This window comes from Sciurus carolinensis, chromosome 5 (genome assembly GCF_902686445.1).
Source record: "Sciurus carolinensis chromosome 5, mSciCar1.2, whole genome shotgun sequence".
NCBI classification, from domain to species: domain Eukaryota; kingdom Metazoa; phylum Chordata; class Mammalia; order Rodentia; family Sciuridae; genus Sciurus; species Sciurus carolinensis.
Window position 1 is genome coordinate 120,476,639 of NC_062217.1, and position 15,817 is coordinate 120,492,455.

At 37.0% G+C, this 15,817-nt stretch overlaps 1 protein-coding gene across 4 annotated transcripts in view; it reads left to right on the forward strand.

The window, feature by feature from the left end:
- Ccar1 (cell division cycle and apoptosis regulator 1) overlaps positions 1-15,817 on the forward strand; it is a 50,073-nt gene that overhangs the window by 2,429 nt on the left and 31,827 nt on the right. For 3 of the 4 annotated variants that reach the window (XM_047552896.1, XM_047552895.1, XM_047552894.1), the window contains exons 3-8: positions 8,002-8,174; positions 8,593-8,637; positions 10,883-10,915; positions 13,630-13,823; positions 15,095-15,209; positions 15,312-15,504. In XM_047552896.1, coding sequence (XP_047408852.1) covers positions 8,002-8,174; positions 8,593-8,637; positions 10,883-10,915; positions 13,630-13,823; positions 15,095-15,209; positions 15,312-15,504 — 753 coding nt within the window. The remainder of the gene's footprint in view (positions 1-8,001; positions 8,175-8,592; positions 8,638-10,882; positions 10,916-13,629; positions 13,824-15,094; positions 15,210-15,311; positions 15,505-15,817) is intronic. The other variant, XM_047552897.1, reaches the window with a different exon arrangement.

Sequence of the window (15,817 nt, forward strand, 5' to 3'; positions counted from 1 at the left end):
AACTCTACAGTGTTATTGTTTGAATAAAATATTAGGTTCTAGTTGCCATATTTTGGCCCACTTCCAGAATGTTTGATATTTTCTTTCCTTCCTCTTCTTTTTTTTTGAGATGGAGGTCTTGCTGTGTTGCTCACACTAGCCTCAGTCTTCCCAAGTAGCTAGGATTATAGGTATGTGCCACTGTGAGAGATTTTTTTTTAAATTTCAACAAAAGATATTAATTCTTGAGAATCATAGTGCCAGTTATACTATATTAAAGAAGTACACATAGCTGGGCATGGTGGTGCACACCTGTAATCCCAGTGATTGGAGGCTGAAGCAGAAGGATCTCAAGTTTGAGGCTAGCCTCAGCAATTTAGAGAGGCCATAGGCAATAGTAAGATCCTGTCTCAAAATAAATAAAAAAGGGCTAGGGATGTGTCTCAGTGGTTAAGCACCCCTGGAGTTCAATCACCAGTACCAAAAAAAGAAAGAAAGAATATATATACATACATATATATGTGTGTGTGTGTGTGTGTGTGTATATATATATATATATATATATATATATATAAAATCCCAGCTACTCCTGAGGAGGAGGCAGGATGATCATAGGTTTGAGGGCAGCCTGGGCAACTTAAGTGAGACACTGTCTTGAAATACAAGCCGGGTGAATTGAAACACTCAAAAACTAGCTGGGCTGTTGAGCAACTTAGCAAGACCCTGTCTCAAATTAAAATGAAAAGACTGGGGCTATGACTCAGTGGTAGAGTAGTGCCTAGCAGGTACAAGACATAGGCTTACTGTTGGTGAGGTAGTTCAGTGCAGCCATATGCCAGCTGAATTCAGTGTCAAATTGGTGATCATACAGATCATACAAGAGGAAAAGGTTAAAAGAATTGGTCAACTTTTATTTTCCTTTGTGGTACTCAGGATTGAATCAAGGGCCCTCACAAATGCTAGTCAAGTGCTTTTTCCCTGAGCTACATCTCCAACTCTGTGTTTTTGGTATGGGGGATTGAACCCAAGGGTGCTTAGCCCCTGAGCCACATTCCCAGCCCTTTTTATATTTTATTTAGAGACAGAGCCTGGCTAAATTGCTGAGGCTGGCCTTGAAGTTGGAATCCTCCTGCCTCAGCTTCTCAAGTTGCTGGGATTACAAGCATAGGTCACTGCACTTGGCCCCAGCCCAGCTCTTTTTTTTTTTTTTTTTTAATTGATTTGAGACAGGGTCTCCCTGAGTTGCTGAGGTATCCTCCAACTTTCTGTCCTCCTGCATAGCTCTGATTACTGGCATGGGCCCCAGGCCTGGTTTTAGCATTTAATTTTATAACAAGGTTAATTTGCATTTATATTAAAAAGTGACTAAAATTTTAATGCCTTTACACAGATGAGACATGTAAAATAATGTTACAAACTTTAATTGAAGCTTTGAATTGTTGCTGAGTCAGTAATTCCTGGGTGTTATCATCTGTCATCTTTAATGAATATTAAACCCTCATATTTAGTCATTATGAAACTTTGATCCCCTCCTCACCCCTTGCCCCCACCCCTCTTTTTTTTTTTTTCCTGTTGGCCTGGCAATTGATCCCTGTGTCTACCTTTGAGCTACATCCTCAGTCCTTAATAGTTTTTATTTTGAGATAGGGTCTTGCTGGGTTGCCCAAGTTGGCCTCAAACTTTTTTTTTTTTTTTTTTTCCTAAGCTGTAGATGGACACAGTACCTTTATTTATTTATGTGGTGCTAAGGATTGAACCCAATGCCTCACACATGCCAGGCAAGTGCTCTACCACCAAGTCACAACCCCAGCCCTGGCCTCAAACTTTTTATTCTCCTGTCTCAGCCTCCCAAGTCACTGGGATTATAGAAATGTACAGCCATGCCTGCCTGACTGTTCCCCCTTTTAAAAATGTCTTGTATTATTCCTCCTCCATTTTACATTCAGACCAGTGCACTATTTGGATTACTGCATCAGTAGCAGATTTCTCTGGGGTACTTACTACTCTTACCTAAAGTTTACATTCCAAAGTCACTTATCTAACTCAGATCCTTTCATACCTTCCCTAGACCTTTATATCCTACTCCATAGTGTTTAACATAGATTCTTTAGTCACGAAGCTCTTTTCTCTTTCTCTGACTTGAGGAGATACTGTATACTGTCTTTATTGTCCTCTATTTACTTTTTTGTTTTTAAGGTTTTTGTAGTTGTAGATGGACAGAATGCATTTATTTTATTTGTGTATTTTTATGTGGTGCTAAGGATTGAACCCAGTGCCTCACCAGTGCCAGGCAAGCGCTCTGCCTCTGAACTACAATCCTGCCCTCTATTTACTTATACTTAGTTCTTACTGCTTACTTTTGTTTTTTTCCATACTGGGGACTGAATCCAGGGATGCTCTACCACTGAGCTACATGGCCAGTCTTTTAAATTATTTTTTATTTTGAGGCTGGTTGCTCACTAAATTGCCCAGGCTGGTCTTGAACTTGTGAACTGCCTGCCTTAACCTCCTTAGGTAGCTGGGATTACTGGTGTACCTGATTACTTTTATTTGATTACTCTTTTACTATAAATACTACTTCTTTTATCTCCTAAATAACCATAGTTTGCTAAAGCATAATTTCTATCAAAATTGCTGATTTAAAAAAATTATTTTTTTGTGGTGCTGGGGAATTAAACCCAGGGCCTCATGAATGTTTTGCAAGTACTCTAATTTTGAACTGCCACCCTAGTTAAATATCACAGAGTTTTTGAAAGCTAGATAGAACTGAAGTTATACTGTGTTCCAATTCCTTTCTTTAAGACATGACAAAATTGAGATTCACAAAAGCAAAGGAATTTATTTAGACCTAACAAAAGTTTATAGAGTCAATGTTAGGACATCAGAATTGTGGTTCATTGTCTCTCCCATTACTCCATTCTCTCATTCTTCTATTATTCAAAGAGTTCTATCTTTCCAGCCCAATTTCTCATTTCTTTCAAAATTGAAATACTGTTTGTTTCTTATTATTTATCTGATTTTCCATATCCTACCTGAAGTGCTGTCATATGTCTTCAGTGGTAACAATACTAGGGAACAGAACTTCAACTTCATTTTTTGTTTTTTGGGATGCTGGAAATCAAACCTTGCCTTGTTCATGCTAGGACTCAATACTAGACTCGAATTTACAATCTCTTTGCCTCAGCCTTGCAAGCTGTTGGAATTACAGGGGTGCGCCACCCCACCCAGCAAGCTTGCAATTCTTATTTGTGAAGTTGTGAACTTTGTGTTTTGTTATCTGGGAAATTTTGATCTATTATAATGACACGTATTAGAAGTTATAGTGAAAACTTAAATATTAACGTTGGGCTGGGAATGGAGCTTGGTGATAGAGTGCCCACCTTGCATGCATACTGTCGTGGATTTAATTCCTGGTACCATGCGAAAAATAAATAGTAAATACATTTTAAAAATAAATAAATGTTAATTGGGTGCAGTGACACATGCCTGTAATCTCAGAGGCTCAGGAGGGTGAGGCAGGAGGATCATGAGTTCAAAGCCAGGCTCAGCAAAAGTGAGGTGCTAAGCAACTCAGTGACACCCTGTCTCTAAATAAAATACAGAATAGGATTGGGGATGTGACTCAGTGGTTGAATGCCCCTTCGTTCAATATCCGGTACCCCCAAATGAATTAAATAAATAAATAAATAAACAAACAAATGAATAAATACGTATTAACTTTTGGTGTTATACAACTCTGGAGCAGACCAGCCTAGACTTGTCTTGAATCTTAGACTTTTTGAAACACTGTCAAATGCTCATTTTGAAATTATGAAAATGTTTTGTTGCTTCTGTGCTGGTTTAAATTCTGGTTTTGTGACTTCCGGCAGATTTTTTAACTTTCTGAAGTTAGTGTTTTCATCTGTAAATTGGGTATAATTACTTCTCATGGGTGACTTTGTAAATCAAATTAACCAGGCATGATTGTGCCCCTGTTATACCATTGAATCTGGATGCTAGGCAGAGGGATTTCAAGTCCAAAGCCAGCCTCAGCAATTTAGCAAGGCCCTAAGCAATTTAGCAAGACCGTCTCAAAAAATAAAATTTAAAAAATAAATTTTAAAAAAGGACTTGGGTCAGTGGTTAAGAACTCCTGGGTTTAGGACTGGGGAGATAGCTCAGTTGGTAGAGTGCTCACCTCGCAGTCGCTAAGGCCCTGAGTTCAATCCCCAGCACCACAAAAAAAAAAAAAAAAAAAAGAACTCCTGGGTTTAATACCCGGTATCAAAATAATAATAATGATAATGATTTTCAAAAACCAGTAACAGACCAGGCATGGTCTGTTGCTGCATGTTGATGCATGTCTGTAATCCCAGTGATTTAGGAGGTTAAAGTAGGCAAATTTGAGACCAGCCTCAGCAATTAGACCTTTTCTCAAAATAAAAAATAAAGCTGAGGGTGTAGCTCAGTGGTAGAGTGCTTGTCTAGCATGTATGAAGCCCTAGGTTTAATCCTAGTGTGGCAAAAATAAATAAGGGCTGAGGATATATTTTAGTGATAGAAAGTTGCTGGGTTAAAACCCCTCCTCCTTACTGCAAAAAAATAAAATAAAACTCTTTGAAATGAAGGAATGGGAAACAATAAATGTCAGAGGTAAAGAAGGAAGACGCACTTGAATGGTACCTGATGGAATATACCAAAAAATAATTCACGTAGAGGAGTTTATGACCTGGAGCACTAGCCATCACTTCCAAGGGACTTCAAGGAAGTCGGAGAGCTGTTGTCTACTGGGATATTAGTTTCTCTATCTATCTATTTATTTACTTATTTTAATTTTTGAGATGGAGTCTTGCTGTGTTGTTCAGCCTGATTTTGAACTCATGGGCTAAAGTTAACCTTCCTACCTCAGCCTTTTGAGTGACTGGGACTGTCAGCATACTCCACCACACCCAGTTTTGAATTTTATCTTTATAGAGATTCTCAGAACCCCCATGTAACACTGATTTAGTACAGCACTGTTCAATAAATAGAATATTCTGTGAAGATTAATGTGTTCTATATCTGCATTGTCTGATAATAGTACTCACTAGGGCTGGACTGTAGCTCAGTGGCAGAGTGCTTGCCTAGCATGCGTGAGGCACTGGGTTTGATCCTTAGCACCGTGTAAAAATAAATATGTAAAATAAAGACATACTGTCCATATACAACTACAAAAAAAAATTTTTTAAATGGTACTTAATAACCACATAAGACTTTTGAACTCTTGAAATGTGATTAGCATGACTGAGGAACTGAATTTCTTTCTTGTTTTATATTGAGAATTGAACCCAGGGGTGTTTTACCACTGAGCTACATCCTGAGTCCTGTTTTAATTTTCAGTTTTTTATTTTGAGACAATTTTTTATTTTGTTCAGTTTACGAGACTCGTCTTGGATTTGCGTGCTTCTCCTGCCTCAGCCTCCTGAGTTGCTGGGATTATAGGCATGAGCCACTGCCTAAATTGCTAATTTTGTGTAATTTTAATTCAGTTGAATAGCCACATGCAGGGTGTGGTGGTGCACACTTATAATCCCAGCTACTCAGGAGACTAGGCAGGAGGATTCCAAATTCAAAACCAGCCTGAGCAACATATCAAGACCCTAAGCAACTTAATGAGACCCTGTCTCAGAATAAAAAATTTTAAAGAAGGGCTATGGTTGTGGCTTAGTGGTAAAGTACACCTGGGTTCAATTTGTGGTACCAAAAATAAATAAATAAATAAATAGAATAACCACATGTGGCTGGTGGCTAGTATTTTGGACAGTACAGTTATAGAAGTTTATAGCACTTGGAATATATTATATTTAAAATGTGATTTTTGTGGTATAATTTCTTAAATTAATGATGAGTATTTCCTATCATTGAGTTCTATTTTATGGACATAGCCTAACACCTCAAAAGCTGCAACAGTGAATTGACCAGGGAGCTGTTTGATTGTGATAAAGTTATTTGTGTATAGAGTAATCAAAGGTTTTTTGTTTTTCGTAGTGTGTATTGGATCCATAGACACTTTACCACTGAGATACATCCTCAGTCTTTTTTTGTTTTTTATTTTTTTTTTCAAATTTTTTAATTGTCAGTGAATTTATTTTACTTATTCATATGTGATGCTGAGACTCGAACCTAGTGCCTCACACATGCTAGGCAAGTGCTCTACCACTGAGCCACAACCCCAGCACTGTTTTTCATTTTTTGAGAAATGGTCTTGTTAAGTTGCTGAAGGTCTTGCTAAGTTGCTGAAGCTGGCCTTCCAATCCTGGTGCCTCAGCCTCCCTAGTTGCTGGGATTATGGGCATGTACCACTGCACCTGGTTGGTTTTTTGTTGTTTTTTTGGTACCAGGAATCCTTAACCACTTAGCCACATTCCCAGCCCTTTTTTGTATTTTATTTAGAGATAGTCTCACTATGTTGATTTGGGCCTGGCTAAGTTGATGAGGCTTTGTTTTGCGGGGTGGGTACTGGGGATTGAATCCATTGGTGCTTTACCACTGAGCCACATCCCCAGCCCTTTTTATTTTTTATTTGAGATAGGGTCTTGCTAAGATGCTTAGGGCCTCGTTCAATTGCTGAGGCTGGTCTCCAATTTGTGATCCCCCTGCCAGATTAGCTGCTGGGGATGTACCATGCCCAGCTGTTTATTTTTTGAGACAGGATCTCACTAAGTTTCTGAGTCTGGCCTCAAACTTGTGATCCTCTTGCCTCAACCTCCCAAGTAGTGGGGATTATAGGCGTGTGACACCTTGCCCAGTTCTAGTTCTTTCTTTCTGTTTTGTTTTTGCAATATTGGCAATCTAACCCAGAGCCTTGCATGTGCTAGGAAAGCACCTGTACCACTGAGCTATATCCCCAGACCTAGAAAATGACTTGCTTATGTAGGAGAATTCCCCATATCACTATGTTGTTTTCTCTTTAAATAGTAGGAGACTGCCCTTTTTTTTTTTTTTTTTTTCACTTTTTTCTTTTCTTTTTTTTTTTGGTGCTAGGGATTGAACCCCGGGCACTTAACCACTGAATTACATCTCCATCCCATTTTATTTTTTATTCTGATAACAGTGTCTCACTAAGTTGCCTAGGGCCTCTTTGATTTGGGGAGGCTGGTTTCGAACTTGGAAACCTCCTGCCTCGCCCTCCCGAGTCACTCGGATTACAGATTTGTAGTACTGTGCTTGGCTGAGGCTGCCTTTTAAATTTTAAATTATATGTGTTTATCGAGAATGCTTTTTTTAAATAATTTTTTGTTCTAATTAGTTATAGAGACTGCTTTTGTGATATATGTCCATATGTGGAAATACAAACGATAAGACATTAATTTAGCTTTTGTTTTTTTCTTGGTACTAGGAATTGAACCCAGAGATTCTGTACCTCTGAGCTATACCTCCAGCCCATAGGGTCTCACTGAGTTTGTTAGAGCCTTACTAAATTGATTGAGTCTGACCTGGAACTGTTGATTCTCCTGTCTCACCCTCCCAAGTCACTGGGATTATAGGTGTGAGTGTATCACCACATCTGGCTCAAATAGCTCTGTGAGCTGCATCCCCAGTCTTAACACAGTAAATTCTATATTGGTGAATGAAGATAATTTCTTTTCCTTCTCTTTTTTTGGTCATGCTGAGGATCGAACCTAAAGCCTCTCTAATGCAGAGCTTCATACATGCTAGGCAAGTGGTCTACCACTGAGCTATACTCTCAGCCCAGACAATTATGTTTTTATACTTCTTCCTAAAAATACTTCCTGAGGACATGGTAATCACTTTGTCTAGATAAGTTTGTGTGTGTTTATTCTGATGTTTAATAGAATAATGTTTTCTTACATTTACCGTGGCATGAACATTAAATATAAAATCTTTGGGATCTGGAGGGATATAAATCAGTTAAATTCAATAAATATTATTGAAATTGTTCTTTTAACTTTTTAAATTAGCAGACTTAAATGCTCAATTAAGCATTCTTAGAAGGGATCCAAATAATCTTAATTTTTCCCCACCCTTTTAATCTCATTTTAGCTGCACTAGGTGTTCAGCAGCCTTCACTTCTTGGAGCGTCTCCTACCATTTATACACAGCAAACTGCATTGGCAGCAGCAGGCCTTACCACACAAACGCCAGCAAACTATCAGTTAACGCAAACTGCAGCATTGCAGCAACAAGCTGCAGCTGCAGCAGCTGCATTGCAACAGGTAAATTTTTAATAGGTTTTAATATGTGATATGGAAGATTGTAAAATCTGAGTAACTAGGATTGCGATCTCCATTTTTTTAAAAAATGAAGAATTGTGGTTTTTGCTATGATTTTTTTTTCCTGATGATCAATATTACACTGTGTATGCCCATTATATATAGAGAAGTGTAGTGGTATAGTGAAAATTCTTGAGTTCTTAAATTGGACAGTTCTTATACCTCAGTTATTTGAAAGAAATTCAGACTTTGATGGATTCCAGAGTATAAGAAATCATAATTTTATGTATTTTAGATGTTTATTTTAGAAAATTTCAGAGTAATTTTGGCTGTGTATTTCTGTATATGTATATCACTTTTTTTGAGAATGAAATTAATATCTATATTTTTCTTTGAATAATCTTTTGTTTTAATCTTTCAGCAATATTCACAACCTCAACAGGCCTTGTATAGTGTGCAGCAACAGGTTAGTTTCTATTTTCCATGTTAAGAACTGATTTTAAAATAGCCATGTGTTACAAAATTCAGTTGACACAGATTTATATTCTGTTAGCTACCTTAATATGTGATTTGAATTCTTTTTTGGGGGCTAGGGATATGGAGTAGGAAAAAAGGGAAGATCCTAAAATCCCAAATCTTCAACTAGTAGCCAGTCTTCTAAGACAGTATATTGAGGATAATCTGGAATGAACCAGATTCTCTCTCATTATTTGAACTGTACTCCTATATGGAACTTCTGTGCCCACTGTGCAGAATTAAGACAACTTAGGAAAAGTAAAACCTTTTTCCACTTGAAGCCTAATCCTTTCGTGGGCCACTAGCTTTCAACCTTTATTTTTTAGGTAGTAGAATTTCTTGGTTCCTCCTGCCCCAATGAAATGATGAATGGAACTTAATATATAAAATATTAAAATAGAGCTGTTGAAAATGGGAGGAAGCCTCCCCTTATAGTTCATACCCCTATTCCTAAGGCACATTTGAACACTTTGAAAATTCTTAACCTAGACTTAAAGCATGTTTCTTTGGCCCCTTAAACTCATAGTGTAACCATTTCCCTCAAGGTCTTAACCTCTGGGAGCTAGAAAGAGGTAAGAAAAAACTCAAAGAAAAGATTGTCAAGGAAAATTTCCCTTGCTGAAATTTAGATAAATTCTAACCTAAGTACCCATTCTTGGATTGTCCATAGCTAGTAGGTAGTGTTCAGTCCTTATGAGTATTAAGAAGTTTTAGGAATAGGGGTGTAGCTCCGCAGTAGAGCACATGCCTAGAGTGTATGAGGCTTGGGGTTCATTCCCCAGCACTGACAAAAAAAAATTTTTTTTAAGGAACATAAAGCTCTCAGAAGAAAAAAAGGGAATATAAAAGAGGACTAAAATTTGAATCCAAAGACAATATTGAACCAGGTGTGGTGTTGCATACCTGTAATCCCAGCTAGTTGAGAAGCTTAGGCTGGGGGATCACAAGTTTGAGACCAGCCTCAACAATAAAGTGAGATCCTATCTTAGAGTATAAAGGGCTAGGAGTGTTGCTCAGTGGTAGAACACTTGCATTGCATGGGTGAGACCCCTGGGTTCAATCCACAGTACTGCCAAAAAAAAAAAAGACAGTGTGTAGGAATATTAGGGCCTCTCAGTCACAAACTCTTTTCTCTAGATACATGGTCCATTTTCATCTTTGGCTTAAGCCCTTTGGGGCTTCAAAAGCATTTCATTTTCTCTAAAGATTACAATATTTCACTAGTAATTGCTTTAAATTTCTGAAAATGGACAAGAGATTAATTTCACAATAGTTACCTTGTTTTTAAAATACCTTGAGAGGGCTGGGGGTATAGCTCTTTGATAGAGCACTTTCCTAGAATGCACTGAGGCCCTGAGTTCAATCCCAGCACCACACAGAAAACTCGTTTTAAATTTAAAGTATCTGTAGACTTATATTAGTGTTGTTATGAAATACACTCTTTAAGATTATACTCGGTTAGGTTGAACCACATTAAAATGGTGGTACCCAGCTACTCTTAGAGAAAAATATAGTATGTTAGTAAAATTGAAATTTTTAATACTTGGTGACTGCAGGTAATCTGAGTAGTTTGAATTAGAACTTTGTAAAGATTCTGTTTTCCTCACATATGTTGTTTTTATTCCAGAGTTTATAAGTTTTCTCCCTCACATCAGTTTCTTTTCTTTTCTGGTAATGGTATATTTTTCTATTGCCAGAGAAACCATATGGCAGAGCGTACACTTCTTCATAGTATGCATGTCTATGGCAAATACAACCATTAGGAGTGCTTCTTATTTTGTGAGATATTTATATATGAATTGGATGGCCAGTTCTATTCTTTGGCACAAGTATTAAATTGATGATATTGAATCATTTCTGTAGCATGATAACAAGCTTATTTTGGAACTAGAAATCTTTTTTAGGGAATTGTGGACTTTTTAGAAAAATTTTTATGGGTGTTATTTCTGTGAAATAACAAAAAATCAATTTCTCTATTAATTATTGCTGTATGTGTTCCTTCTTTATACTAGATCTGCAGTTAGAAATAGTTGTAGGTAGCCTTAGGCCTAATGATGTGGTACTTTTCACATTTAAAGAAAAATAATACTTAAAAGTAATTTTTCCATTTATGAAACATCTATGAAACAAAAATTGATTGCTCCTTTTCTTTTGTATGTTTTTTGTTTTGTTTTTTGTTTTTTTCCTTTTTTCAGTTACAGCAACCCCAGCAGACCCTTTTAACACAGGTTAGTTTGGCATTACTTTATTTCTTTTGAGTGTCTGAATAGAGAGTAGACTAAAGTTTTATTTCTATTCTACTTTTTATTTCACAGTTTAAAGAAATTTGTTGGACTCACATAATAGTTTAGCAGTATATTGCTAAATAAAGATGGAACTTTGTTACTGTGTTTGATTGCAAGCCCAGCTTTGTATAGCTTGAATAAATAAGAATTTATTTTAAATGTAATACTGATTTTTTTTACTTTTATATTTTCTTTATCGCTAAATTTTTGGAAATTTTTTGATGTTCAATTTTTAGCTTGACTTTAGTAGGTAAAGTCTTCATGTTATCAGTTTGATTTTTGAGCACTATTAAAATGTTTTAGAACTTTTGGGCCTGATGGTGTATTTTGGACCTGTTGGTATAACTCTGGTAGAGTGCATGTTTAGCATGTGTGTGAGGCTCTGGATTTAATCCCTAACACAAAAGACAAATGAAGTTTTGAACCTTAGGGTTTGTTACAAACCACTTAGTTCCTGTCACATAGTTCTTTTTCTTTTCTTACAACCCTTTAAAGAGTGTTAAAAAACATTCCTTGTTTATTAACTCAGGCTGTGGGCTGTATTTGGCCCATGGACCATAGTTCACTGGTATTACAGTAAATACTATGCAGCTCTGAAGAAATGGAACAGAATCCCCATGCTGGGGATTGAACCCAGGTCCTTGCACATGCTGTGTACCCCCTCTTAAGCACTGAGGTCCACACTCATCCCTAGAACTTAAGTATGGATGTAAAATGATATCTCAGATATGGGAGGTAGAAGTAAAAGTATGGTGCGGTATGCACTGTATGCTTCCATTTACTTAAGAGGGAAGAGTAGAATGTCTTTAATCAGTAGGTGCATTATCTCTAGGGAGACCCTTGATAATAGAAGGTGATGTGATTGCTTCCTGGGTAGGGAACTGGGTACTGAGGAACAAAGATAGGAGAGATGCTTTTCACTATGTGACTTATATCTTTTTAGTTTTCAGTCTGTTTTTTAAAAGTAAAGTATTAGAAGTATTTTTTAACAGTAAAATGCACTATAATTGAAAAATCAGCCACACTATTCTTATTAAAGAACTAAAATCCAATAACACCAGTCTTACTTTCAATTCCTAACATGAGAATTTCGAAAATTAAGTAGAATAGCTGTAGAAGTTTCTTTCCTTAACAGCATCTCCCAGTGTGTGTTCATAAAGTATCAACATGTTAAAGAAACTTTTTGAGGTGTTTTTCCAATATGGGAAATTGAACCAAGGGGTAATCTACCACTGAGCTATATCCCCAGTTACTTTTATTTTATTTTATGTATTTGTACTGAGGATTGAACCCACTGGTGCTTTACGACTAACCTAAATTTTCCAGACCTTTTTTTGTTTTTTATTTTGAGACCGGGTCTCACTAAGCTGCTTAGGGCTTTGCTGGGTTGCTGAGGCTGGTCTTGAACTTGTGATCTTCCTGCCTTAGGCTCTCAAGTTGCTGGGATTACAGGCATGCACCACCACACCCTGCCCTTTTATTTTGAGATAAGGATTTGTTAAATTTCCCACAATAGTCATGAACGTCTTGTAATCTTCCTGCCTCAACCTCCTGAATACTGGTGCATCACCAGGCATAGTGTTTTTTTTTTTTTCTTTTTTTTTTTTTGAGATGGTGTCTTTACCATATTGCCCAGGCTCATAGCAAACTTAATGGATTCAAACATTCTTCTGCCTCAGCCTACACGCTACTTGAACTACAGGAGGAAAATTTTTCTTTTTTCAGTACTGGGGATTGAACCCAGGGCACTTAACCACTGAGCCACATTCCCAGTTCTTCTTTTTTATTATTTTTGAGACAGGGTCTCACTAAGTTGCTGAGGGTGGTCTCAAACTTGCCTAATTTTGTGGCCTAATTTAATGAAATGCTGAGTTCCTCTACTATATTTTGGAGTTTCCTGAACCTTTAGTGTGCTGATAAGAATTTTGATTTCTTTTCCTTGTTTTGGGGGTATTGGGTTGAATCTAGAGGTGCTTTACTACTAAACTATGTCCCCAATCTTTTTTTCAGAGTAAATATTTCTTTCTTTTTTTTTTGAATAATTACATTTTGGATGTTTGTAAAAGCCATTGTACTTTTTTTTTGCAGTACTGGGGATTGAACTCAGGGTCTTTAGCTTGCAAGGCAAGCACTCTACCAGCTGAGCTATCTCCCCAGCCCCCCAATCTTTTTTTTATTTTGAGAAATGATGGTCAAAGTTGTTGAGGCTGGCCTCTAACTTGTGATCCTGCTGCCTCAGCCTCCCAAGTAGTGAGGATTATAGAGGCATGTGATACTGCACCCAGCTTTTTTTTTTTTTTTTTGGTGGTGCTTAAACACAGGTTCTTGCATATGCGAGGCAAGTTCTCTTGCACTGAGCTACATCCCCAGTCTGTCCTGCAGCTTGAATTTCTAAGGTGAGCTAAAATAGAGTTTTAAAACTCATTGCACCATAATTCTTTTGTCTTGGAGCAACCCTGAAAACTTATCTGAGGAAACTTGTGAATGAAGTAAGTTGAAAATAATTTGCAAATTTTCAGACTTAATTCTCACAAGATGTACATGTGTATTTTTAGAACTTCATATAATTTTTAACATTTTGGGTTAAGAGTTGTCATTTTTAATTTTTAGGTGATTTCAAGTCATTATCTTAATATGATGTTGATTTTCTTCAATAGCCGGCTGTTGCACTGCCTACAAGCCTTAGCCTGTCTACTCCTCAACCTGCAGCACAGATAACTGTATCGTATCCAACACCACGGTCCAGTCAGCAACAAACCCAACCTCAGAAACAACGTGTTTTCACAGGGGTGGTTACAAAACTACATGATACTTTTGGATTTGTGGATGAAGATGTATTCTTTCAGCTTAGGTAAACTTCATTAGGTGTTGAGATGACTTCTTGAATTTGTTATAAAGTATTCATGATGAAGACAAGCTATAATTTTCTGTTACCATTCCGCTTGTATTATAGTCATATCTGTGATGTTTTTTGATAGAAAAATGTAATTAAGTATATGTTTTGATTATTGAACACCAGCTAGTTGTGAATTCTTTATAAATGTTTTGTTGGAGGTAGGTGGTATTTCTAACTAACTTTTCATGGGTAAACTCTGAGATTGGGGGTTGAAAATTATATGACTTTTAAAGCTTAATATTCTTGTTTGACATATCTGACAATAACAGTCGTAAGAATTTTTTTTTTTTTTCCGGCAGTGGGGGTGGAGGTACGTGGGATTGAACTCAGACACTGGACCACTGAGCCCCCATCCCCAGTCCTATTTTGTATTTTATTTAGAGACAGGGTCTCACTGAGTTGCTTAGCACCTTTGCTTTTACTGAGACTGGCTTTGAACTTGAGATCCTCCTGTCTTAGCCTCCCAAACTGCTGGGATTACAGGTGTGCTACACCGCCCCTGACGTTTTTGTTTTGTTTTGTTTTTTATACTACTGGTGATTGAGCCCAAGGCCTACACGTGCGCCACTAGTGCTGTAACCATTGAAGTGCATCCCTGGCCCTTTTATAAAATTGTACTTAGAGAAAGGGTCTTGATAATTTTCACATGTTGTCCTTGAACTTGCAATCTTCCTGCCTTAGCTTCCCAAGTAATTGGGATTACAGGCATGCATCACCATGCCTGGCAAGGATTATTTTTTTAATTGAAAAGTTAGTGAACAGGAGATGGACTAACATTCACATTATTACTTTGGTAGCTTTATGATAGTTGAAGGAAATATGAATGTCTTTAGATATTTCAAGTATATTTCTAATGAGCTTCATTAGAAGGTGTCACATTTGGGACTCAATTACTGTACAGGATTTTTGTATAAAATGAATTCCCATTTTTTGTCTTTCCAAAGCCTGAAGCAAATCTTACTCTTGGGCTATAAAAGCTAGTGCTATAAGCAGAAGGGCATAACATTAGGAGGTTATGAAGTGGTCACTTATTTCTTGCATTTCAAACCTTGTGTTTATATATAGAGGGCGAAACGTTCAGTTCTAAAATGAGTTTACAAATATATCTACTTTCGTAAGATCTTTCCAGGCTTTCATTTCTGGTATAGTGTATTTTAAAATGCTAAGTGTGTAAATCTTTTGTGGGGGCAGTCTCTTAATTGTGTTTGATTTCTTTTTTTCCTCAGTGCTGTCAAAGGGAAATCCCCACAAGTGGGTGACAGAGTATTGGTTGAAGCTACTTATAATCCTAATATGCCTTTTAAATGGAATGCACAAAGAATTCAAACACTACCAAATCAGGTAAATAAAGTATTGAATTAATTATTATGGAAACTTGGTAATTGAATCTTCCATTTGACAAAGTATTTTCTTAAAACATTTTATCTCTTTACTTTTGTTAAGAATCAGTCCCAAACCCAACCTTTACTGAAGACTCCTCCTGCTGTACTTCAGCCAATTGCACCACAGACAACATTTGGTGTTCAGGCTCAGCCCCAGCCTCAGTCACTGCTGCAGGCACAGATTTCTGCGGCTTCAATTACACCACTATTGCAGACACAGCCACAGCCTTTATTACAGCAGCCACAGCAGAAAGGTATTGAATGTCATGTGTCCTTGTTTTTAATTTCAGACTAATATGTTATTATTTATTTGTTAAAATAAAGAATATGCGTTTAATTATAAAATAGGCAGAAACACCCAGGAGGTTGAGAAAGAAGGATCTCTTGAGCCAATGAGTGTATGATAAGACTGGGCAATATAGTGAGACCCTGTCTCAAAAAAATCTGACAGGGACTTTGAGGAAACTTGAAAGGAAGCTTAAATATCTTGAACACAACGTCCTGTAGTTCTCTAGCTATATGGAAATAGTTTTATTTCTTATAGTGATAATAAGCTCAATGAATAGG